Here is a 24,956-nt window from a genome sequence, read left to right on the forward strand (position 1 = left end):
CGCCGCCGGGCGGGCAGGCAGGTGTCTTGCTCAGCTGTGGCTTGGGGGGCACTTTTTTCAGTGCCATTGTAACTTCGAACAGTCACTAAGCGAACTGTTGTAAGTTGAGGACTACCTGTACTTCATCACTTTTTTCATTTTGGGGGGGGTCATCAAGTTTTTGACACCTTGCTAGGCGACTGGTGGTACTCGGATGTTGCCATATCCTAAAAGTGGCACAATGGCTGAAAAAGTTGAAAAGCTCTGCTCTAACTCAACTGCATTGTAGGAGTGCCTGTAATTTGAATTCCAGGACTCTCAAGTCTTGGCTCCACCCAGATTTCTGATGGACTTCCAGGGAACACCGGTGAACTGAAGTCCTCTCTGTGAAAGATTAGACAACCAGTGAATAGACTGGTTCCTGATTAAGGAGAGGACAGGAGATCGTTCACAGGTGCTCCGGATGGCTGCTCCTCACAAGGAAACCACAAAAAGTTATTAAATTTATCTATCGCAAGACCATGACAAGACCCTCGCTTGACACACCCACACTGGAAGCCCTTATAAACAGAAGAACACTGACACTGACATCTCCTAAACTCCGCTGAAGATGTGACCTAGCCTGGTAACAAAACGTTCGGAAACCAACCCACAAGCTGGGAGAACGAACCTTCGCCCTCATCCTACACCTGAGCTACAGATATTCGCCACTATGGCAAACCTACGTGGGCGTACAACGCTTAAAAAGCGCCCGAAGGGAGGACAAGAAGCAACGGATGGAAACTATTATTATTAAACTTGCCCTCCACTAGGAGACTTCCTCCATGAATGCCTCCGCAAACAAACACATCACAAGACCCTCACTCGACACACCCACACCTGAAGCCCTCACAAACAGAAGAACACTGACATCCAGCTGAAGGTTGTTACCTATCCTAGGAATGAAACGTTCAAGAAATCAACCCACAAGCTCGGAGAACAAACCTTCACTCTCAATTCATCTATATTTGTTGTAATGAAGGTTGGGGAAGTCACTTCTTTGTATATTGACTTCCTTCATCTTCATCTTGTTCCTTTTCTTGCACCTTTTATTTTTTCTGTATTATTCTTCCTTCTTTCAGTATAGCTCGTGTTCGTTTCTATTACCGGTAATCCCTGACTTACCACTGCAGCTGAGCCCGAAGTTTTTGTTGCTAAGTGAAACATTTGTTAAGTGACTTCTGCCCCATTTTACGACATTTCTTGCCACAGCTGTTAAGTGAATCGCTGTGGCCGTTAAGTTAGTCACCTGCTTGTCGAGAGAATCTGGCTTCCCCATTGACTCTGCTCGTCAGAAGGTCACCAAAAGGGATCACACGACCCCGGGGCACGGCAACCGTCATAAATATGAGTTATTTGCCAAGCGTCTGAATTTTGATCATGTGAGCACAGGGAGAATGCAGCCGTGGTCGCTAAGCATAAAAACCAGTCGTAAGTCACTTTTTTTCAGCGCCGTTGTAATTTCCGACTGTCACTAAATCAGGGGTCCTCAACCTTGGCAACTTTAAAGACTTGTGGACTTCAACTCCCAGAATTCCTCAGCCAGCCCCACAAGTCTTAAAAGTTGCCATGTTTGGAGACCCCTGCACTAAATGCGCTGTTGTACATGGAAGACAACAGTCAAAATCCTTAATAAAAATTATACTCCACCACCCACCCCCTCTTCAAATAGTACTACTTGAGTGTTCCTCTTGGGTAACTGCGGAATTTTGGAAACTGTCACATTTACAGTTTACATTTTTTTAAGGCACATTTACACATTTACATTTTTTAAGGCAGAGATTCTTTGAATACCTTGAAACGCTCTGGCCCAGCTGAGTGGCTGGCTATGAGTTGACCTCATGGGGTTTGGGGGGGGGGGTTATTTTTGGTTTTTCTTTTCTTTTTTGCTATTTATTTATTTATTTTATTTTATTTATTTTATTACATTTATATACCGCCCTTTCCCAAAGGACTCAGGGCGGTTTACAGGGTGATTAAAAAACAAAGATACTAAAGTTAAAAACAAATTTAAAAAAAAATTATATTCGTCCCTGCATAAATAAAACCCCAGTTAAAATTAAGATTAATTTATTTATGGCTGCTCTCTTTCCCATCCCTTTCTCTGCCTCCCCACCGCCCGCCACCCGGGTTTCGCTGGCCTTAGGAGAACAGCTTGAGTTTGCCACTCACCAACTTGCTTCTTCTTCTCTTTGGTCTTGAGGCGGACAATCTGCAGATAGCTGGTATTGGTGATATTAGCCATGATGCCAGCGATTTTGGTCCAGACCCGCAAGAGGCCCCCGCAGAGCATGTAATAGTGGCGTAATCGTGTTCCTTGGAAACATTCCTTTCCCTCCTGGACAAGCTTGCAGTTCCTGTTCCTGCGGGCATTTGTTAAAAAAGGGAGGGTTGGGGAGGGGGAGGGGGAAAAAATGAAGAAGGGGAGCACGAGAAAGAAAACACACTGTCAGGCGTGAAAGACCAGGTCCACACCCGAAGGTTAAATTAAACCGATTTGTTGCTCTAGCCTTTGCACAAGAATCTTCTCAACTCACACTTGACCCCTCCTCAGAGTTAGATAAGAGTCAACAGCACTCAAGGAGTTCATTTGTGACTGCGCAGGGATTCTAGGCCGCTTCCTCTTTTTACCCTGCCTCCCTCACCATGCTGCTAGGCTGCACAGGTGGCCGAATCAAGGCATCACTTTCTTCCATGCGGCCCAGCAAGGAAGGCCTTCTCGCCTGCCCTTCCTTCACCTCTTAAGCTCTGCAGATCTTCGCAAGGTAAGTGAGCGGTGGTGAGGGGCAGAGGAGGCCGAAGTGGCTGAGGGAACCCCAAGGGGTGGGAAGTGGAGTGTGGGTTATCCCAGGGGATGGATGGAGGCCTTGGGAAGCCCAAGTTACACATCCCGGAGGTACCCCATGCACCCTTAACAATCCAGGCACTGGGGAAAGAAGGGATGAAGGGGGGGTCATTAATGACGCATTTATCCCAACTTCCCACAGTAACGGGCAGGCTCCGTTACTGTCGTAATGTGAGGATTTCCTGTATATGCCAGTTTCCAAGCGGCCTGTTTTGGTCACGGGACCGCAGAGACACTGACGGTCCGAGTCACTTTTTTCAGCACCATTGTTACTTTTGAACGGTCATTAAGTAAAGGCTCAGAAGTTGGGGAATATCTGTAAAAAAATATGACTCTATCAACACCCCCATCAGAAGGGCATCCACCCCGGGTAACAATCTAGCAACATGCACTTATGCGCGTCTTCTTCATTGGCGCTCTCAGAAGCCAGAAGTGTTCTGTTCCAGCCTATGACCGGCCCTGTTGGTGTGTCAGGGACAACCCCTTTCTCCTTTTAACAATCAATAGGCTGGGGGGAAAAACCAACCCAAATTTATTTACAGTTCCAAATAATAAAGTCTTTCAAACAAAAAAGCAGCAGAATATTTTCTTCAACCAAAAATACATGATTCAAAACATCCAACAAGAGTCAAAACAAGAGTCAAACAGATTAGCAAGAACAGGCCAGGATTCTCTTTGAATGTCTCCGAACAGTTGCCTTCAGCAACCAGCACCGCCCACACCTTCCCCTTTTATGATCTGTCCCAAGGCGTGGCTTCTCAATGCCTTCTCCTCCTTTCACTGAGTTGCCTCATAGATTTTCTCTGCTCTGCTCTGCTGGATTGCCTTCTGCTTCTAGCATCTCTGAACAGATTCAGCTGTGACTCCTCTGAGTCCAACACCTCCTCCTCACACAGCTGAGCCTCATGAGGAACACGACTGGAGGGGCCAGGCTGAGAGTCCTGCAGTGCATCAGAGCCTCCCTCCGACACCAAAGGCTCTCCAAACCCCTCCTCCTCCTCCTCCTCAGATTCCTCAGACTCAGCTGCTGGGAGCAAAGGCTGACACTGAATCACAACAAGAAGTGCCTCTGTTTTTTCTCAATGCTTCTGTGTCTGGAGCAGCACCTGAAGGTGACTTACCGCCCAGCGTGGTTGCAGTTTTTCAGGGAGAAATCGTAGCTGCTCTCCCAGTGGGGCTGAGCCTCTGCTGGCGACACCTGCGCGAAAGACCAGCAAGAAGGATCCATCAAGGAAAGGCAGAGGAGAAAAGTTGGATCTGCAGTCGCAACCCCCCATGGCTACAGGCTGGGCCTTACCGGCTGGTACTTCTTAAAAAGGCTGTCCATGGCCTCCAGCTGGCTCTGCTTCCCAATGTTCGGCTTGTAGAGGGTGAAGTATTTCCCACGCGTCTGTTCCGCTAAGAGGCAAATGTATTTCCTGCCTCGGACCTGCAGGGAGCACGGGGCCCATAGTTAGTTTAGCGGGTGGGGGAGAGAGAGCGGAAGTCCACAAAACAAGGTACTGCAGATTAGGGACCTGGAGTCAGAGCCGGGCGAATGAGCTCAACACCTGGACAACGAGGTCCTTAAAAAGCTGGCATTGATCGGGTAACAGGTAACCGAGAGCAATTCTGAAGCGGAATCACCACACAATCCGAAGTAACCTGAACAGCGAGTTTGTGGTGGACTCTCCAGCTAGAGTGGAGGGAGGTGTTAAGAGGGGGGTCAAGCTTAGAATCCTTGCACTGCAGAAAATGGCCTGGGCTTGGCCTTCCCCACAATCCCTGGTGTCTCATCTGACCGTTCCCAAGGGACAGGATTGTCTGGAGAGATTCTTCTAACATAGGTGACTAATAATAAAACTTCTGACTGTGTTCTGTCCCAGCCTACGTATGCCCTTCTTACTTCACAAGGCAACCCGTTTTTTAACAGTAGACTGGAAAAATAAACAGACTATCATCTCTTGACACAGACGTTCTTTGCAAACAGTTGCCTCCAGCAACCAGCCCTGCCCACACATTCCCTTCTGGTTACGCAGCCCCCAAGGCTTCTCACTGCTTTCCCCTTCTCCCCTGGAGTTGCCCCATTGCCTCCCTCTGATTTACTCATGTGACCTGTCTACCTTTACCTGCGTCTCTGAGGTCTTCCAGCTATGCTGCCTCTGAGTCTGACTCATCCTCCCAGCACAGCTGGCTTTCAGCTTGACCACGAGTGGCAGGGCCAAGTTCTTCCTCATTTTGTAAGTCTTGTAACTCATCAAAGCCTTCCTCCGACACTGATGGCTCCCCAGGACCCTCCTCCTCCTCCTCACATTCCCCAGGATCACAGGCTGCCACAGAATCACACAGGCTGAGACTATTCACCGGTGGTTCTGGCTGCTTGCCCCTGACAGAGTACAGCTCTTGGCGATGGGCAGGGAAGGTCAAGGAACAGAGTTTGTTGGGTGTTTAATGACACGACCAGTGCGAGGGAGAAAGGAAAGCCCACTCTCTCACACACAATGATGGTGTTACCTAGGCTGGTCATGAAACATCTGCAGGAAAACAACCAAGGTCAAATAACACCAAGGACCCAACAGCTCAGTCCCGAGCTCTATATATTCTCTGCTGTTGGAACAACTTTTTGTTTATCTTATTTATTTGTATCCCACTTTTATTATTTTTACAAATAACTCAAGGCAACGAACACATTCAACAAACTTTTCCTCCTCCTATTTTCCTCACAAGGCTGTGAGGTGGGTTGCACTGAGAAAGAGAGACTGGCCCAACGTCAGCCAATGAGCTTTCATGCCTAAGGTGGGAGTAGAAATCAAGTCTCCTGGTGATTGGCCCGTCACCCAGTGAGCTTTCATGCCTAAGGTGGGACTAGAACTCAGTCTCCTGGTGATTGGCCCAATGTCACCCAGTAAGCTTTCATGCCTAAGGCGGGACTTGGAACTCATGATTTCCCACTTTCTGGTCTGGGTGGGACTAGACCACTAGACCAAACTGGATCTAAGAAAGTTTTAAACAACCTTTGCTGCCTTTTTGATGTCTGTTACAGTCTTGTTTTGTGATATATTTGTTTTGTAATATGTCCCCTCCATCTGCTGAGGAAGAGGCAACCTCCTTCTACTCCAAATGTTTGGGCCATCGATTTCAGCCAGGTAGAACCAAGGATTCTGGAAACTGTACTTCAAAGCATGTGATGGACACCATGTATAATCTGTTTCTGCCTTAGTTCCCTCACAAGAGAACGTGGACTGGGAGTAAGCAGTTGTGAGCTGCTGCTGATACAAACCGAACTGCTGGCGGCTGAATGAATGAATGAATGAATTCGAATTGAACTGAACTGAATATTTGCCAGAATAATCTCCTCCACCTCCTCAAAGCCCTTTAGCAGAATAACTAAAAAGGGTGATTTTCACTTCTGATGAAGATGCTTACCAACCTCTCCCCTTGTGGAAAAACTTTTATCACCCCAAAACTTCCATCGGATCCCCTCCCCCACTCCATTCCCACCAATTTTTCTTACCGTGTGGGACAGGTAGAAACCATCGTTAGGGCCCGTCAGGTGAAGTGACTTCTCGTAGACCTCCTCCCATTTCAACCCTCTGTCCACGCTAATCTAAAGGTGGGACAGAAATAAGCAAAGAAGCTCAATGTCTGTGGAGATTCTCAGTCATCCAAGTCAAAGATATCCCAAAGGTGCTTTTTTTTCAGGAGGCAACTGGACTTTCTTGTTTTTCCCTTGAAGACGTTTCGCTTCTCATCCAAGAAGCTTCTTCGGCTCCGACTGGATGGTGGGGGAGGGGTTTACATTCCTTATACACATGAGGAATATAAATCCTTCCATTGCCTCCTGGAAAAAGCAACTTTGGGAGGAGCAAAGAAGCTGTTTGAGTACAGGTAGTCTTTGATGACTCATGACCATTAGCTTAGCAAAATTACGAGAAAAATGACTGAGAAAAAATGACTTATGACTGGTCATCACACTTACAACCGCGGCGGTGCCCCGTCCCCCGCCCACCCCGGTCATATGATAAAAATTCGGGCGCTTGGCAACCAGCCTGTAATTATGATAGTTGCAGCGTCCCAGGGTCAAGTGATTGCCAAGAAAGTTTAGAACAGTTATGAGAGATCTATGAAGTTCAAAATATTTTGCCACTGAAAATACGTAAGATTTGTATGTAGAATAGTGTTTCTCAACCTGAGCAACTCTTAAGATTTGTGGACTTCAACTCCCAGAATTCTGGGAGTTGAAGTCCACACGTCTGAAGAGTCGCTGTCAACATCCAGCTCGAGAATCAAAGTAAAACTCTAGCAATAATTCCGTTTCTGGGAAATCTTACATTTTATTGAATACACTGTGTGGTTATGTCGAAGCAAAACTTAACTCTGAGGTTCCCACACCAATTCATAGACTTAAACCGTAGTTTTCCCAGCCAAAACCACAAGGTCTTTCTACAGGGGGGTCTTTCTACGTCAAGAGCATCCTGTCATACGGCATCACAGTCTGGTTTGGAAGCATCACTGCTTCAGACAGGAAGGCGGTGCAGAGTGGTGAGGACAGCAGAAAAGGTCATTGGCAGTTCCCTCCCTCCCATCCAGGACATAACACAGAAGCGTTGTTTGAACAGGGTCCGTAAGATTATCTGGGACACGACACATCCTCTTCACAACCTGTTTTCCTTGTAACCTTCCGGGAGGAGGCTTCGTGGTATCCGTAGCAGAACATCCAGATTCAACCATAGTTTCATTCCATACAGCATTAACCTTGTGAACTCTCAGGCTTCCTCCTTCCGTTATATATTCAAGATGGGCAGTGTTTAATATTTTATTGTAGAAAAATAGGGACCACTACGGTGGGCAGGTAACAGCGTTCCGTGCCTTTGGCGTCTAGTCATGCCGGCCACATGACCACGGAGACATCCTCGGACAAGCGCTGGCTCTTCAGCTTTGAAACGGAGATGAGCACTGGCCCCTAGAGTTGGAAACGACTAGCACGCATGTGCGGGGGAACCTTTACCTTTACCTTTATATGTAGGGGTGTGGGTCTATACATATGTTGTATGTAGTATGTCTTAGGTGTGTGTCATGTATGTTTCACTTTGAGAGCGGGCAACTAAATTTCATTTTTGATGTGTGCCGTTGTGCCCACCGTAAAAAATGACAATAAAGATTATCCTATCTTATCTAATCCATATCAACAAGTCCACTTCGTTTTGGGAACCATCTGCTTCAAAGCCACACCTGTTCTGGTGCCCTTGACAAGGCTTCAGGCCCCCCCCAGTCTGCAGCCAAATCAAAAAAGCTTCATTTCTCCATCTACCCACTTCAAAGTTAACAGCCCCCTTCCTGCTATCTAAAGGCAAGTTGAAACGCAGAGACACGTAGCTGACAAAGTAGTTTCATCCTTGGCAGTCGCTAAGGTTGAGAAACACACTGATGGAGAAGACTGGAGATCCAATGCATCTCTGGGCAAAGCTAGGAAAATTCCAGTCCGAGGCTTATAAGAAGCAGCAAGTCAGAAGAAGCAGAGGCGGACCACCACCAAAGAGAGGTTTATGAATCCTCTTGCAAGGTCTTACCTTGTAAAAGACCACCTGGCCATCTTGTGGGTGGCCTGGTGTTAGGAAAATCTCTTTGCTCTCCTCGTAGATTTCATCAATGCCGGGAGCCAAGTCTGAGGAAAGGGGAAGGCAGTGAGAATGAGTAGAGGTGATAACCTCAGGTTGGACGGAGCCCAGAAAAAAACATGCAGATGGAAATCAAATTTTTCTCTCCTCTTCCCCTGACATGCCCACATTGTGATCATTGTTGCATCTCTCCCTTCGTCTCCCAGCCTTGTAGTTGTGTAATGTTGGTGGGGCCACAAAATTTTAAAAAATGGAGGATCCGCCCCTTACAAAGTTGCTGACTGGCGTAAACATCACAGAAAGGCCAAGGTTGAGTTATAACAATTACTAGGTGCTGGCCAAGGAATCAGGAGACTGTGAGCTTTAGTCCCTGCCTTAGGCATGAAAGCCAGCTGGGTGACTTTGAGCCAATCACCAGGAGACTGTGAGTTCTAGTTCCGCCTTGGGCATGAAAGCCAGCTGGGTGACTTTGAGCCAATCACCAGTAGAGTGGGAGTTCTAGTTCCGCCTTGGGCATGAAAGTCAGCTGGGTGACTTTGAGCCAATCACCACTAGAGTGGGAGTTCTAGTTCTGCCTTGGGCTTGAAAGCCAGATGATGACTTTGAGCCAATCACCAGGAGACTGTGAGTTCTAGTTCTGCCTTAGGCATGAAAGCCAGGTGGATGACTTTGAGCCAATCACCAGTAGAGTGGGAGTTCTAGTTCTGCCTTGGGCATGAAAGCCAGCTGGGTGACTCTGGGCCAATTGCTCTCTCTCAGCCCAACCTACCTCGCAGGGTTGTTGTTGCGGGGAAAATAGGAGGAGGAGAGAGAATCAGGCATGTCCACCACCTTGAGTTACTTATAAAAGTAATAAAGAGAGGATAGAAATCTAATAATAATTCCCTGACCATCCCAGTGTCCTGAATTATTGGGAACCCTCTATGGGTTTTTAGGAATGTTACCTGAGGAACTGTTTCACCCCAACAGGATTGGCCCACCTTACTCGCTCTGGCAGAAAGGCAGATCCCGCCAGTAAAAGAATTGCAGCTGGCAGGGTCCAGGACAGGGGTAGGCAACCTTGGCTCTTTTATGACTCGTGGACTTCAACTCCCAGAATTCCTGAGCCAGCCACGCTGAGGGGAAAGGGAGAGGTTTCCAAGCTGAGCCATGGTGGCTCAGGAATTCTGGGAGTTGAAGTCCACGAGTCATAAAAGAGCCCAGGTTGCCTACCCCTGGTCCAGGAGAAGATCCTTCTCTGTTGCGGTTCCCATTCTCTTGGAACATTGTGACACTCGAGGTGAGTTCTGCCCCCTCTCTTGGTCTTCTGAGAGGGCTTAAAAACCTGGCCGACAACAGGTTTGGTGCCCCAATGAGGCCATCCCATTTTGCAGGTGGCTAGTAGATTAGAACATGAGAAGATCCCACCTCCACTCGGTCTATGCGTTGATTCTTTTGATCCATTTCAATATTCCATAGGAGAAGAGCAGGCAGAGCTATTGTGTCCCCCCCCCACCCCCAAATAAGACCGGGTCAAAGTATCATTTAGCATTTGAATAGTTATTAGTTATTGTAATTAGAGGCTATATTATTTTTCTTTTCCATGGTTAAGGAGAGTTAAAGTGCGATAGGGTTTAAAGAGTAATTATAGTAATTAGAATATTTTAGAGTAACATTGTATGATGTAATACCCTGTATTTGGCTCTGGAAAGTCGGGGGGGTGTGTTGGGATGGGAGGGATGGGGAGAGGGGTGGGGTAGATGGGGTATATGTTTCAAAAATGTATTTTAAAACTTTTCAATAAAAAAAGACCGGGTCTTAGATTAATTTTTGCTCCAAAAGACGCAGGAGGGCTTATTTTCCAGTTAGCACTTATATTTGGGGAAATACGGTACTAAACGCGTCCGTCTGGCTGACCATCTTAACTGGGGCTTATTTTGGGGATGGGGCTTATATTACGAGCGTCCTGAAAAATCATGCTGTTAGGGCTTATTTTCCGTTTGGGTCTTATTTTTTTGGGGGGGGGGAAACGCGGTAGAAGGCGGAGTTAAGAGCTCCCAGTTAGATCCTGGGAGAAGACCAATCTGATTGGGATGGGGCTTCTTTTGGCCTGATCCAGCGGGACTCCGCCAATTGTTATGCATTCTAGGACAGTGTTTCTCAATCTCTTGGCAACCTGAAGCTGTGTGGACTTCAAGCCCCAGCACTGCCCAGCCAGCTTTGCACATTTTCAAGCTGCCAAGGTGGAAAAACACTGCTTTGGAAAGTCATGGGCTACTCCCAGATTGAACGAAGGCCCAAGAAGAGTACTTTAAGTCTCTTCTTCCCGTTTCCGAATACTTTCTTGGATATGGAAAATTGACACGGTGGCTCAGTGGGTTAGGACGCTGAGCTTGTCGATCAGAAGGTTGCTGCAGTTTGGCGGGTCGAATCCCAAGTGCCGCGTAGCAGAGTGAGCGCCTGTTACGCGTCCCAGCTTCTGCCAACCTAGCGGTTCGAAAGCACGTAAAAATGCAAGTAGAAAAGCAGGGACCACTACGGTGGGAAGGTAACAGCGTTCCGTGCGCCTTTGGCGTCTAGTCATGCCGGCCACATGACCACGGAGATGTCCTCGGACAAGCGCTGGCTCTTTGGCTTTGAAACGATGAGCACCGGCCCCTAGAGTCGGAAACAACTAGCACGCACGTGCGGGGGAACCTTTACCTTTACCTTTACTTGGAAAAATCAACTGCACGATGGTAAGGAAGGAAAACCGTGGACTCTCGGGAGCGTGTCATTCATTACATAAATCTCTCTAGCAAGGAATACAAGCCTGTGGATGCTGCCAACTCGATGCCAAAGGTGCTTTTTTTCAGGAGGCAACTGGCCTTTCCTGTTTTTTTCTTTGAAGATGTTTCTCTTCTCATCCAAGAAGCTTCTTCAGCTCTGACTGGATGGTGAGAAGTGGAAGGATTTATACTCCTTGCAGACAGCTGGTCATTTGCATCCTTTAAGAGGCTCATCTGTGTCCTCAGGGTCACCGGGGTGGTGCAAATGGGTGTGGAGCCTCCTGGGGTACAGGATGGTCCCGAGGACACAGATAAACCTCCAAGCGGCCTCAACGACCCTCTAAAAGAAGACAAATGAGCAGCTGTCTGCAAGGAGTATAAATCCTTCCCACCATCCAGTCAGAGCTGAAGAAGCTTCTGGGATGAGAAGCGAAACGTCTTCAAAGAGAAAAAACAAGTTGCCTCCTGGAAAAAAAAAAGCACCTTTGGGATAACTGCGACGACCTGGATGAACTGAGAATCTCCATGGGCATTTGCCAACTCGGCGTGGGCCTGCCGCTTACCCAGAATCCCCATGTCGTATTTGCCATCTTTCTTATCCCTCTCTATCAGGTAGTCAAAAGTGTCATTGAAGTACTGGAAGAGCAGATTCTGTCTGTCAACCTCCAGGCCCAGGATGCGATTTAGGAACTTGGTGATGGAACAATCTGCAAGGAAAAAGTAAACAGAGAAAAGGACATCATGCCTTTAGTTTACCATATTTTCTGGCGTACAAGACGACTTTTTAACCCATGAAAATCTTCTCAAAAGTCAGGGGTTGTCTTATACGCCGGGTGCTGAAACTTTAGGGACAGGGCTGGCTGGAAAAGCTGGAGTGGATCTCCCATTTGGTCTGCGCAGGGAAAGCGGGACCAATTGGAGAAGAAGGCGCAGGGAAAGCGGGACCAATTGGAGAAGAAGCTGCAGTCTGTGATTTTTTACAGGCTGGGGTCTGGGCGTCTTTCCTTCTAAAGTTGAAGTGTAGCTGCAGTCTATCCCAACTTGAAAGGCAGGTGGGGAATGCAGCAGCCAGAGCAGCTGCTTAGCTCTAAGGACTCATTTGACTCAGGAACTGGGCGGGCTGGCTGGAAAACCTGGAGCGGATCTCCTATTTGGTCTGTGCAGGGAAAGCTTTAGAGTGAATTAGGAAAAGTTTAATCCACTTGCACTGTTTTATGTTTACATGTTTGATGACAAACAGCCTTATGTTTAGAAGTGACAGTTTTCCTACTAAGTACCTGCATGTCATAAGCATTTGAATTAAAATTACCATATTAAAATCAAATCTGATGTTTTTTAATTTTTATTTGGTGTGCGTTGGAAGAGGGGTAGTATTATACGGCGAGTATAGCCCAAACCCTATAATTTAACAGGAAATGTAGGGGGTTGTCTTATACGCCCAGTCGTCTTATACGCCGGAAAATACGGTATCTTGGACACCAGTCTCCTGAGTTGCAAAGATTTATCCAAGGACCCGGGTTGTGTAAATCTCAAGCCTAAGATGTTTGTCCTTATTTCTTGGCATACCCTCTTGTGTTATGTGCGTATTAGCGTAGTAGACTATCTTCAGCGCAAAATAAATTACAGGCGGTCCTCGACTTATGACCACAACTGAGCTCAAAATTTCCACTGCTGAACGAGACAGTCGTTAAGTGAATTTTTGTCTCGTTTTTCTTGTGACCTTCCTTGCCGCAGTTGCTAAGGGAATCACGGCAGTTGTTAAGTTTAGCAACATGGTTGTTAAGCGAGCCTGGCTTTTCCCATTGACTTTGCTTGTCAGAAGGTCACAAAAGGGGATCACGTGACCCCGGGATACTGCAACCGTCATAAACGCAAGCCAGTTGACAAGCATTTGAATTTTGGTCATGTGACCACGGAGAGTGCTGCAACGGTCGTCAAGTGTGAAAAATGGCCATAAGTCACTTTTATTTTCTGTGCTGTGCCGTTGTAACTTTGAACGGTCACTGAACGGAGTTGAGGACGACCTGTATCAGCTGCTTAAACTAGGAATGAAGAAGGCAAAAGCCCCAGACCAAAGGTTCACTTTCCAAATTTGTGATCAATACTGCAGTTGTGTTTGCAAATCTTCTCAATCAAAGTCCTGTCCAGGTTTTCTTTCAAAACTCACGAGAACCGAAGGGTCAGGAAAAAATTTTTTTTTTCTAGTTATAAGAAAGAGTGTTGAATGTTTTCACGAAGAACTGGAGACGATTTATAATCAAACCGAAGTTCATGATGAGGTTCCCCTGACTCAGGGGTAGGCAACCTCGGCTCTTTTGTGACTCGGGGACTTCAACTCCCAGAATTCCTGAGCCAGCAAGTTGAAGTCCGCGAGTCATAAAAGAGCTGAGGTTGCCTGTCCCTGTGACTCGTACGGCAGGCCGTGATAAGCAGAGATGACAACCGCTGTGTGGAACAAGAGACAGGCCAGTGAACGGAGACAAAGGGTGTGGCTTACCTTTCTCCATGCTCATGAAGCCGTAGCGCATCTCCTTGCAAGAGATTCCCACGGAGAGGAGGGATTGCTTCATTTCTGAAAATCCAGAACTCATTTTAACAGATGGAAAGCAGCTAAGCGATAAGACTTATTTTTTTTTATTGAAAAGTTTTAACATACAGTTTATCTTTAACAATCCCCCCTCCCCCTCCCCTCTCCCTCCCTCCCTACCCCTCCCCCCTCCCCCCCCCACTTCCCAGAGCTAAATACAAGGTATAGAAAAGAAAAACAATCATAAACAAACATATGCTAACAACCATAAACTCCAAAATCCATCACTCTCTAGCTTATACAGGATAATACAAATCTTAATAATATTAAATATATATAGAAAAGAAAAAAGAAAGGAAAAAAAAGGAAATAAAGAAAGAGAAAGCGAAGGAAGACTTATTCAAATGCTACATGAAACTTCTTAACCCTGTATTTGTTCTGGATATACTCAACCCATTTTCGCCATTCCATAATATAACGTTCTTGCGAGTGATCTTTCAAATAAGCCGAGATCTTTGCCATCTCTGCCAGGTCGGAAACCTTTAAAGTCCATTCTTCTATAGTCGGCAGTTCCTCTTTCTTCAAGCGATAAGACTTATTAAATCGGCTTCCACGTGGATTAAGTATGACGCAGTGTTTAAGAACGGCCTCAAAACCCAAGCGAGGGCTTTTCAACAGAGCCTCAATCAATTGAAGAATTCTGCAGGAAGCGGAACCCATTGGTTTGGGAACATATTCTTGATTAACCCTCGGAGTTTCTAATTAACCATTTAACCCCTGGAGTCCTGAATTGTGTCTAGTCCCCAACGTTCACCTACTTGTACATAAAGAAAGAGGGTGACATGGGAAGATATTTTTGTTTGCTAATGGTTACAATAAACTTTTTTTTTTTTTGGCAATCGGAGCTTTTGGCAGTAGGACCATCTTTCTTTACCAAGAGAAGCAAAATGTTTTATTTGGCTGGATATATTCTAGCAGGTGGTGGCCTCCAATTGCAAAATCTTCAGGTTTGGTATAGGATACAGGATACAGAATAACAGAGTTGGAAGGGACCTTGGAGGTCTTCCTGCTCAAGCTGGAGACTCTGCCATTTCAGACAAGGGGCTGTCCAGGCTCTTCTTAAAGCCTCCAGTGTTGGAGCCCCCACAACTGCTGGAGGGAAGCTGTGCCACTGGTTGATTGTTCTCATTATCCAGAAATTTTCTTTCTTTCTTTCTTTTCTCTTTCTTTCTTTCTTTCTTTCTTTCTTTCTTTCTTTCTTTCTTTCTTTTTCTTTCTTTCTCTTTCTTTTTTCTTTTTCTTTCTTTCTTTCTTCCTTCCTTCCTTCCTTTCTTTTCCTTCCTTCCTTCCTTCCCTCCCTCCCTCATAACAGAACAACAGGGCTGGAAGGGACCTTGGAGGTCCTCTAGTCCAGCCCTCTGCTCAAGCAGGAGACTCTCTGCCATTTCAGACAAATGGAGCACAAGGGGCTGTCCAGGCTCTTCTTAAAGCCTCCAGTGTTGGAGCCCCCACAACTTCTGGAGGGAAGCTGTGCCACTGGTTGATTGTTCTCGCTATCCGGAAATTTTCTTTCTTTCTTTTTCTTTCTTTCTTTCTTTCTTTCTTTCTTTCTTTCTTTCTTTCTTTCTTTCTTTCTTTCTTTCTTTCTTTCTTTCTTTCTTTCTTTCTTTTTTTTCCTTTCTTTCTTTCTTTTTCTCTTTCTTTCTTTCTTTCTCTTTCTTTTCTTTCTTTCTTCCTTCCTTCCTTTCTTTTCCTTCCTTCCTTCCCTCCCTCCCTCCCTCATAACAGAACAACAGGGCTGGAAGGGACCTTGGAGGTCCTCTAGTCCAGCCCTCTGCTCAAGCAGGAGACCCTCTGCCATTTCAGACAAATGGAGCACCCACAACTTCTGGAGGGAAGCTGTGCCACTGGTTGATTGTTCTCGCTATCCGGAAATTTTCTTTCTTCTTTCTTTCTTTCTTTCTTTCTTTCTTTCTTTCTTTCTTTCTTTCTTTCTTTCTTTCTTTCTTTCTTTCTTTCTTTCTTTCTTTTTCTTTCTTTTTTTCTTTCTTTCTTTTTTTTTCTTTCTTTCTTTCTTTCTTTCTTTCTTTCTTTCTTTCTTTCTTTCTTTCTTTCTTTCTTTCTCTCTCTCTCTCTCTCTCTCTCTCCCTTCCTTCCTTCCTTCCTTCCTTCCCTTCCTCCCTCCCTCCCTCCCTCCCTAACAGAATAACAGGGCTGGAAGGGACCATTTCAGACAAATGGCTGTCCAGTCTTTTCTTGGAAACCTCCAGTGTTGGAGCACCCACAACTTCTGGAGGGAAGCCGTTCCACTGATAAATGGTTCTAACTGCCAGGAAATTTCTCCTTAATTCCAAGCTGGATCTCTCTTGGATAGGTTTCCATTGCAATGACTTCTGAACGCCTTCTCCAGGGTTAAATTTCGATTGGATGGTGGCAATCTTGCTGGATTTCAAACTGGGGACCACCCAGAGGCTTTGTGTAGCCCACATCCTTCACCGTATCAGAAGACCAGCCCTGTCCTTTAATTTGTTAACATTATATTCCACCCCGTCCTTGCTTACCACGGAAAAAAGCAGCATCTCCTTCTTGATAACCCGTTGGCACAGGGACCTTGTTCTCGGTCTGCTGGAAAATGGTGCGCAGGACTTTATCGAGTGCTTTGATTCCATACTGGGAAGAGGGAGACAAAGGCATCAAAAAATCAGGCTCTGCCCAGCTAAGAGCATCCTGACTCGATGCAACTCGCTCTAAGGAAATCAAGCACTTCCCCTGCTCAGCCTCCCCACGTTGCAGGGAGTCCTTGGTGCCCTCTGAGCTTGGCTGTTGGCTTGCAGACGTTTCATCACCCCACTAGGGAACATCATCAGTGTAACGGAATGTGGGGTTTACCACCTACTTATAAATACGATTCATCCTCGAGTTACGACCATAATGGGAGTCCAAAATTTCTACTGCTACGCGAGACAGTTCTTAAGCGGGTTTTAACCTGTTTTACAACCTTTCTTGCCACGGGTGTTAAGTGAATCAGAAGGTTGCAAAAAGTGATCACGTGACCCCGGGACATTGCGACCGTCATAAATATCAGCCAGTTGCCAAGTGTCTGAATTTGGATCACGCGACGGTGAGGAGGCTGCAGTGGTCATGAGCATGAGGACTGGTTGTGCTGTTGCAATTCTGAATGGTCACTCATTGATTGAGCTGCTGTAAGTCAAGGACTGTCTCTAGCGGCTTGCTCTGCCAATTTTGGTGGAGATGTGCAAGCTCCTCGACTTACGACCATTTGTTTAGCGACTGTACAGCGGCACTGAAAAAAAGTGATTAACTTACAACTGCTCCTTGCAATTATAATCACTGCAGCATCCATACAGTCACTTAATCAAAATTTGGGTGCTCACATGTCGACTTCCGATTTGCCACAGCGGCCACCGCGGATGTTGGAAGGCGAGCTCCAGCTTCCACGTTCGACTTTGCACCGCTGGGGGACCCTGGAAAGGGTTGAAAGTCAAACTATAGGGGTGACAAGCAAGGAGGGGACCCCAACTTGATCGCGGGAGGGTGGTAGCCCTTCCGCTTGATCCAGGACACGCCTCCAAGCCGGCAGACGAAAGACCGGCCATAGAAATATGGTCTGTCACTAGGCTGCAGACAGCCAAAGTCAAACTTACCACCAGGCACCTATAAAGCAGCGCGGATGAGACTGGGTGAGATCTGAATCTCTCTTCAATCCTATTTTTTCTACCTGTATAAGCTGCCCAAAGTATCTCTCCCCCCTGTGGAGAGAGGAAAGGCAAATTCTATCCCACCCTCTAAAAACAGTGGCAACTGACTACCCAGGGGAGTTTAAAACGCTGAAAGAATAAACTGATTCTAAGTGGATTTCTATTTTTCTAAAATTTGAGGACTAAAAGATGTCATATTCTTATTGAAGATTTGGGTTTTTACCTACAAAAAAGAAGTAAAATTGGAAAAAAGATTATAAAAATTTTGGACTTAAAAAAATCTTAAATGGTATAAGCGACATCTTGTGGCTAAACATGATATTACAACTTGTTATTGCCTAAAAGAGACTTGGCTTGAAGCCCAGACTATAGATAAGACTTTTGCAACCTTGGCAGATATCAGCTGTGAGAAGCCCAGCTGTGTTCTATACTCAGTGGCAAAATTATTTTCATTGTTTGGTTGCAAAGCTTTTAATTTAACACACCACTAAGAGAACATGGATGAAGATCAGGAACAGATTCTCTTTATGTTGAAAGCAATTTATGAAACCATTCTTACAGCTTCTGATGAAATAAGAAGCTACAGAAAAGAACAAGATGTCAGCCTAAATATACGAACCCGAACTTGGATTACAACTAAAGAATCAACTACACAGAATATAATAGAAGAAGTGGAACAATCAAATACTAAGATAGAAGATTCAACTGATCAACAAACACAGTTAACAGAAAACCCAGAAAAGGGACCGACAACCCTGAAAATGGAAGACTTTCTATATAAACCAGAAGAAACCTGATGATCAAGAAGAACAGACCAAAGGGAAGACAAACATTGGATAACTATGTCGAGATGGAAAAATAGAGAGATGATTTGTTAGCCCTTCCAAAAAAATGGTGACTGGATGGGCTCTTTTATCTCAAACAATATATATAATAACAGAGTGAGATCTATTTGATGACTTAAAAGCACGGATATGGAAGGCGAGTTGGCAAACAAAGAAAGCTAGAATAAGGCTGAAGAAAATTGGGGTTTTGACTTATTAGTGAGGATTAAAATAGAATATACTTAAATAGACATAAAACTTAAATTTGAATATTGATTTGTTTATAAAGGTTGAATGTAAAACTAATTAAGATATACATAAGCTAAAAATCTATTGATAAATGTAATAAACATGTTTTTACTTAGCTGATATAATAAGAACTGTACTAGCTTAAAAATGAGATAGTAGGCATTAAGAGGAAAAGAGAGGAAGTATTTGATGAGCTTGTTGATCAGAAGATTGGCAGTTTGGCGGGTCGAATCCCAAGTGCCGCGTAGCAGAGTGAGCGCCTGTTACTCGTCCCAGCTTCTGCCAACCTAGCAGTTCGAAAGCACGTAAAAATGCAAGTAGAAAAATAGGGACCACTACGGTGGGAAGGTAACAGTGTTCCGTGCGCCTTTGGCGTCTAGTCATGCTGGCCACATGACCACGGAGATGTCCTCGGACAAACGCTGGCTCTTCGGCTTTGAAACGGAGATGAGCACCGGCTCCTAGAGTCAGAAACGACTAGCACGCATGTGTGGGGGAACCTTTACCTTTACCTTACTAATAGGTTACTAATTTGGAAATTAATAGAAAATAAGAATGTTAATACTGTATTATTAATTAGATGATGTAAGATGGTGAGAAACAGAATATATTCAAATAGATAAGACATGTATCCTGAATATTAGACTTCGTGATGAATTGTGATAAAGGGAACTTTGGTTACTTAAAACTTGGAAATTATAAATATTAAATGTTAAATTTAAATATTAAGGGGAAACTAAAAATTGGGAAAAAATAATTAGGACATTGATTGTCTATAAAGACTGAATGTTAAAATAACCAGGATATGTATAAGCAAAAAAATATTGATAAATGTAAGCATGTTATTTTTATTTAATTGATATAATAAGAATTGTATTAGTTTAAACATGAGACAGTAAATACTAAGGGGAAAAGAGAGGAAATAGGGCTTGAGTTTGAGTAGTTTGAGACTTGTACTAAAGATACTTGTATGTCATTGAATTATCGATTAACTCAGCCGCCACGTTGCTTTTTAAATACCTAAATGTAAAATTAGAAAATCAATAAAACATTACAAAAAATAAATTGGTGTGCTTGGCAAAAAGAATGCATTTATGACAGTGGCAGCTTCCTGGGGTCATATAATGGCCATTTCTGAATTTCCCAGCCAGCTTCCGACAAATAAAATCAAAGAGGGAACGCCGGTTTCACTTAATGACCGCATGAATCACTTAACAACTGATTTAACTTAATGCAACTTGGTCATAATTTGGAAGACTACCTGCATATATAAACAGGGAGCAAAGCCCCACACTCCCTTCTAGCACTGACAACATTACAGGTGGTCCTCAACTTACAACAATACATTTAGTGACCGTACAAATTTTTGTCAGTGAAAAAAGTGACATAGCAGTTTTCACCCTTATGACTGTTGCAGCCTTCCCATGGTCACAGGATCAAAATTCGGATGCTTGGCAACGGACTCATATTTAGGAAGGTTGATCTGTCCTGGGTTCACGTGATCACCTTCTGACAAGCAAAATCAACTGGGGAAGCCAGTTCATTCAACAACCAGGTTACTAACTTCCCAACTACAGTGATGCACTTTACAACTGTGGCAAGAAAGGTTGCAAAATGGGGCAAAATTCACTTATCAAATGTTTTGCTTAGCAACAGAGATGTTGGTCTCAATTGAGGTCAAGCTGAGGACCACCTGTACTTTGTTGGGCAATGAAATGTCTGCAAGCCAACAGCCAAGCTCAGAGAACACCAAAGATCGCACATTTTAAGTTTAATAATAATAACAATTATTATTATTATTATTATTATTATTATTATTATTATTATTATTATTATTATTATTATTATTATTATTATTAATTTATTTATTTATTTATTTATTTTATTGGATTTATATACCGCCCTTTCCCGAAGGACTCAGGGCGGTTTACAGGGTATTTAAAACAAAGATCGTTACAAAAGTTAAAAACAATTAAAAAAGATTAAATCAATCCCTGAAAAAAAATAAAACCCCCAATTAAAATTAAAATTCTCAGCCTGGGCCAGAGAGCTTGAAGAGCCAGGTCTTCAGGTCCCGGCGAAATGAACGGGATAATAATAATAATAATAATAATAATAATAATAATAATAAATTATTATTATTATTATTATTATTATTATTATTATTATTATTATTATTATTATTATTTGAAAGGGACCTTGGAGGTCATCTAGTCCAACTCCTCGCTCAGGCAGGAAACCCTATACCATTTCAGACAAATGGCTGTGCAGTCTCTTCTTAAAAACTTCCAGTGTTGGAGCATTCATAGCTTCTGGAGGCAGGTTGTTCCACTGCTTAATTGTTCTGTTAAATTGTTAAACTCCTGTCCTCATTTAACCCGAAGAAAAAAACGGCACTAGTTGTTATTTTCTACCTTGCGCATCTGCTTGAAATGCTATCCTTGAGGATAAACAAAACCCCACGCACCAGATGCCATGAAAAAAATAAAGGCAAAATAATACGAATCCATAGCATCTTTTCTAGCTAACAAATCTTATTGAAAGGCAGAATTTTTTGATGGGTGGGTGGGTGGTTGCAGACTTAACCCCACCTTATTCTCAAAGTTGTATTTGCTGAGGTCCCGGGATTCAGTCGCTCTTCGGTCACCGTGAGTTAAGGCACCCTACGGAAAGGAAAAGGTCACACATGAAACTGGAGACAACAGCAGTCTGTCTTTTGCAGTGGCTTATTCTACATTTTGCTTAACACAATTAAGAACCCAGCCTGACCTCTACTCTTGAGGTGCCTGGAGTAATTTTCTATCGGCAAAGCCCTGGCCAATAAAATTATTTGAGGGCTAATCTCATTTCTACCCGGTTGGTTTTTTTTTTTATATAGTTAAGGGGTTAACGTTCTAATTGTTTCATGTTGTGGGGCTTTATGAAGTCGTAAGCCGTCCGCGGCATATAAATTTAATAAATAAAATAGTCATTGTGGTTCACTGACTAGAAATTATAATCAAATTTATTTATTTATTTATTTATTTATTTATTTATTTAATTCAATTTATGTACCGCCCTTTTCCCGAAGGACTCAGGGCGGTTTACAGGGCAAATTAAAAAATACAATATACAGATTAAAATACAATTAAATTAATAGCCCCAACACTTTAAAATTAAATTTAAAACCTTAAAAACCCCTCAGTCCAGGCTAGCCAACTCAAATAACCAGGTTTTTAGGTCCCAGCGAAATGAACAAAGGCCCGGGGCGATCTGGAGTTCCACCAGCAGCTGATTCTATAGGGCAGGTGCACCCATCGAGAATGCCCTCCCCTGGGAATCACCCGCCGGCACTCCTTGACCGGCAGGACCCTGAGGAGGCCTTCCCTGTGAGAGTTATATGTTCGAAGAGAGTATTTCTTACAAGGTCAGGAGCTGGTGGCGGATCAAAAAAAAAAAGGGGGGGGGCGTTTTGCATCTCTCACATCCTGCTCCTGAGCTGGACAGGAGGCCAGTAACCTCATGTGCTTTCGATGTTTCAGACTACAACTCCCACAATTCCTTGCTGTGGTATTTGGAGTTGGTGCAACCAAAAACCCAAAATGTTCTGAAGCAGTTTGGGAGAGTTTCTCCTCGCCATTTTCATTTCCATTGCCCATCATCTTGGGTTTTTAAGTCTTTTAATCTAATTTTAATTGGGTTTTTTGGATGCACTTTTAAAGTTTCTGTTTACATGGAAAGCCACCCAGAATCGCTGCATGAGTGAGATTGGGGGGGGGCAATAGAAATTTAATAAATAAATACATTTCCCAGATTAAAAACTTTTACAAGCCCCTGTAAAGTGGAATGGAACAACTTGCCATGGACAATTCACCATGGGATAGATCAGACATGTCCAACACAAGGCCCGGGGGCCAGATCCGACCCGCAAAGTGGTTTCATGTGGCCCGCGAAGCCATCCTGGAAACAGTGAGGGAACGGCCCCCACTGCCTTGGCCCTGGCCCAGAGACCCTCCTTCTGCCAGGGACCCCCAGATCTGTCCCACTCCTGCAAAGGCCCTCATAGGCACCCTTGATGCCAATGATGCAGAGCTGGCCACGCCCACCCAGTAGGCCATACGCACTCTAGCCACGCCCACCCAGTAGGCCACGCCCACCCTGGCCATACCCACCCGGCCCCCTGAGGGCAACCCCAATGCTGATGCGGCCCTCAATAAAATTGAGTTTGACACCCCTGGGATAGATCAACGTGATGAATGTTATCTGCCACTGTTTCTTCAACCTTATTTCCACTGACAAAAATGGAAATTATGTCCAAGGATCAGTGGCGGGTAAAACATTTATCACATTGAGTTGTCCTGCGTGGAATTGTCCGCGGTGGCGAGTTGGCGTCCTAGAATTGAGGGGTAGGCAACCTTGGCCCTTTGATGACTCGTGGACTTCAACTCCCAGAATTCCTGAGCCAGCTTGGAAACCCCTCCCTTTCCCCTCAGCATGGCTGGCTCAGGAATTCTGGGAGTTGAAGTCCACGAGTCACAAAAGAGCCAAGGTTGCCTACTGTAAAGGAAGCTCAAAATTATTCTCTCCGAAAGGGAAGCAAGAAGGAAATTGAAAAGAGTGACTTTTCTTAAGGATTTTTTTGGGGGCAGGGAAAGCAACTTACAAGGCTCTCCAGGCGTTTCGCCACGATAGATGCGAACCGCCGCTCGCCAGCCAGTTCAGAGATGAGAAAAATGTACTCTGGAGCAGAAACCTGGTTGGAACGGTGGGTGCGGCCTAGAAGGAAAAGGCAGACGGTGAACGGACCCTCCCACAGCACAATCCAGCTGTCCCCAGAACTGTTTCTGTTCGGCATAATAGGAGGAAAAGACGAGAAAGATTGTACGTATTTCATTGTGCGTGCATTAACGGCAGCAAGAATTGTATTTGCCCAATATTGGAAAAATGAAAACTTACCAACGGAAGAAGAACGAATTAAGAAAATTTTAGATTGGGCAGAAATGGGACAGATTGACATTAAAGATAAAAGAGAAAGAAAACTCAGCGTACTTTTAGAACGTGGGACAATTTTTACCAATGGCTAGAAAAGCGAGTTAGAGAGAAAGGAACATGATACGTACTGTGTAATACTGAATATATACTAGTATGAAAAAGACTACTGAGCAATTAACTAATATAATATAGAAATTGACTCTTACTTATTGTTTTTAAATACATGAACCCAGACAATATGCTGTTTGCTAAATATTAAGAATGTTATTTTTTAAAAACAACAACCAACCCTAATCCTAACTTTAACCCTAACCCTACAAAAATTAATTCTATCTATCTATCTATCTATCTATCTATCTATCTGTCTGTCTGTCTGTCTGTCTGTCTGTCTGTCTGACTCTCTCTCTCTCTCTCTCTCTCTCTCTCTCTCTCTCTCTCTCTCTCTCTTGTATAAAAAGAAAAATGGAACTCTTCGTGGTGACATCAATCAGATACGTCTAATTTTCATTTAGTGACATTATCTTTCCAGGTGGTCCTCGAGTTGTAACCATTCATCATTTAAGGATTGTTTGAAGTTATAACGGCACTGAAAAAATTGATCTTCTAGTGGTCCTCGCACTTAAGACTGCCACAGCATCCCTGCTGTCATGCGATCAAAATTTGTACGTGTATTTTACGACGGTTGCAGCATCCCAGGGTCATGTGATCACCATTTGTGGCTTTCCCAGCTGTCTTCCAATAAGCAAAGTCAATGGAGGAAGCCCGATTCACTTAATGACCTCAGGATTCACTTATCAACTGCAGTGATTTGCTTAACAACCATGTCCAAAAAGGTTGTAAAAGTTACTCCACAACCGCCTTGCTTCACAATGGAGATCCTAGTCCCCGCTGTGGTCGTAAGTCGAGGGCTGTCGGCATATCCTCGACTTACAACGGTTCATTTAGTGACTGTTCGAAGTTACCATGGCAAGAAAGGTCATAAAATGGGGCAAAACTCACTTGAGAACTATCTCACTTAGCAACGGAAATTTCGGACTCAGTTGTGGTCGTAAGGCGAGGACCACCTGCATTCCTCCATTTACAGCAAACTTTACGAGTTCAGGGCTAGATTAACTTGCAGCTTTTAACCAAAGCGAACTTAAAATCCCACATTTTACACGGAGAAGCCTCTGCCGCTTTATAGGAGCCTTGTGCCTCTGGATTACTTCATTATTACTTTAGCAATTTCCAGAGGCAAGAATAGAGAGCGTTGGTGAATGAGGAAAAGTGCACACCGTGCATTAAACAAAAGATGGAGGAAGGAATTCCAAAGCCAACACAAAGGTTTCTAATTAGTCCAATGTTTTTTTAGAAAAATATGTTCCTTTTTCAATGAAATCGAATGGAAACAGAAATCAACAATGGTTGATTAATCTCTGCATCACACACACCGGTTTTTGACAGGAACTAACAAAATAGA

General features: G+C 44.3%; 1 protein-coding gene across 1 annotated transcript in view; it reads right to left on the reverse strand.

Annotated features, from left to right (window-relative positions):
- SBNO2 (strawberry notch homolog 2) overlaps positions 1–24,956 on the reverse strand; it is a 145,165-nt gene that overhangs the window by 7,715 nt on the left and 112,494 nt on the right. The window contains exons 22-31 of the mRNA XM_081320762.1: positions 23,169–23,281; positions 21,118–21,189; positions 16,296–16,404; positions 13,705–13,779; positions 11,771–11,914; positions 8,413–8,507; positions 6,357–6,449; positions 4,161–4,292; positions 3,985–4,061; positions 2,191–2,381 (exon numbers count right to left, since the gene is read on the reverse strand). Coding sequence (XP_081176888.1) covers positions 2,191–2,381; positions 3,985–4,061; positions 4,161–4,292; positions 6,357–6,449; positions 8,413–8,507; positions 11,771–11,914; positions 13,705–13,779; positions 16,296–16,404; positions 21,118–21,189; positions 23,169–23,281 — 1,101 coding nt within the window. The remainder of the gene's footprint in view (positions 1–2,190; positions 2,382–3,984; positions 4,062–4,160; positions 4,293–6,356; positions 6,450–8,412; positions 8,508–11,770; positions 11,915–13,704; positions 13,780–16,295; positions 16,405–21,117; positions 21,190–23,168; positions 23,282–24,956) is intronic.

This window comes from Vipera berus (genome assembly GCF_964194415.1).
Source record: "Vipera berus genome assembly, chromosome: 1".
In the NCBI taxonomy this organism is placed as follows: Eukaryota; Metazoa; Chordata; class Lepidosauria; order Squamata; family Viperidae; genus Vipera; species Vipera berus.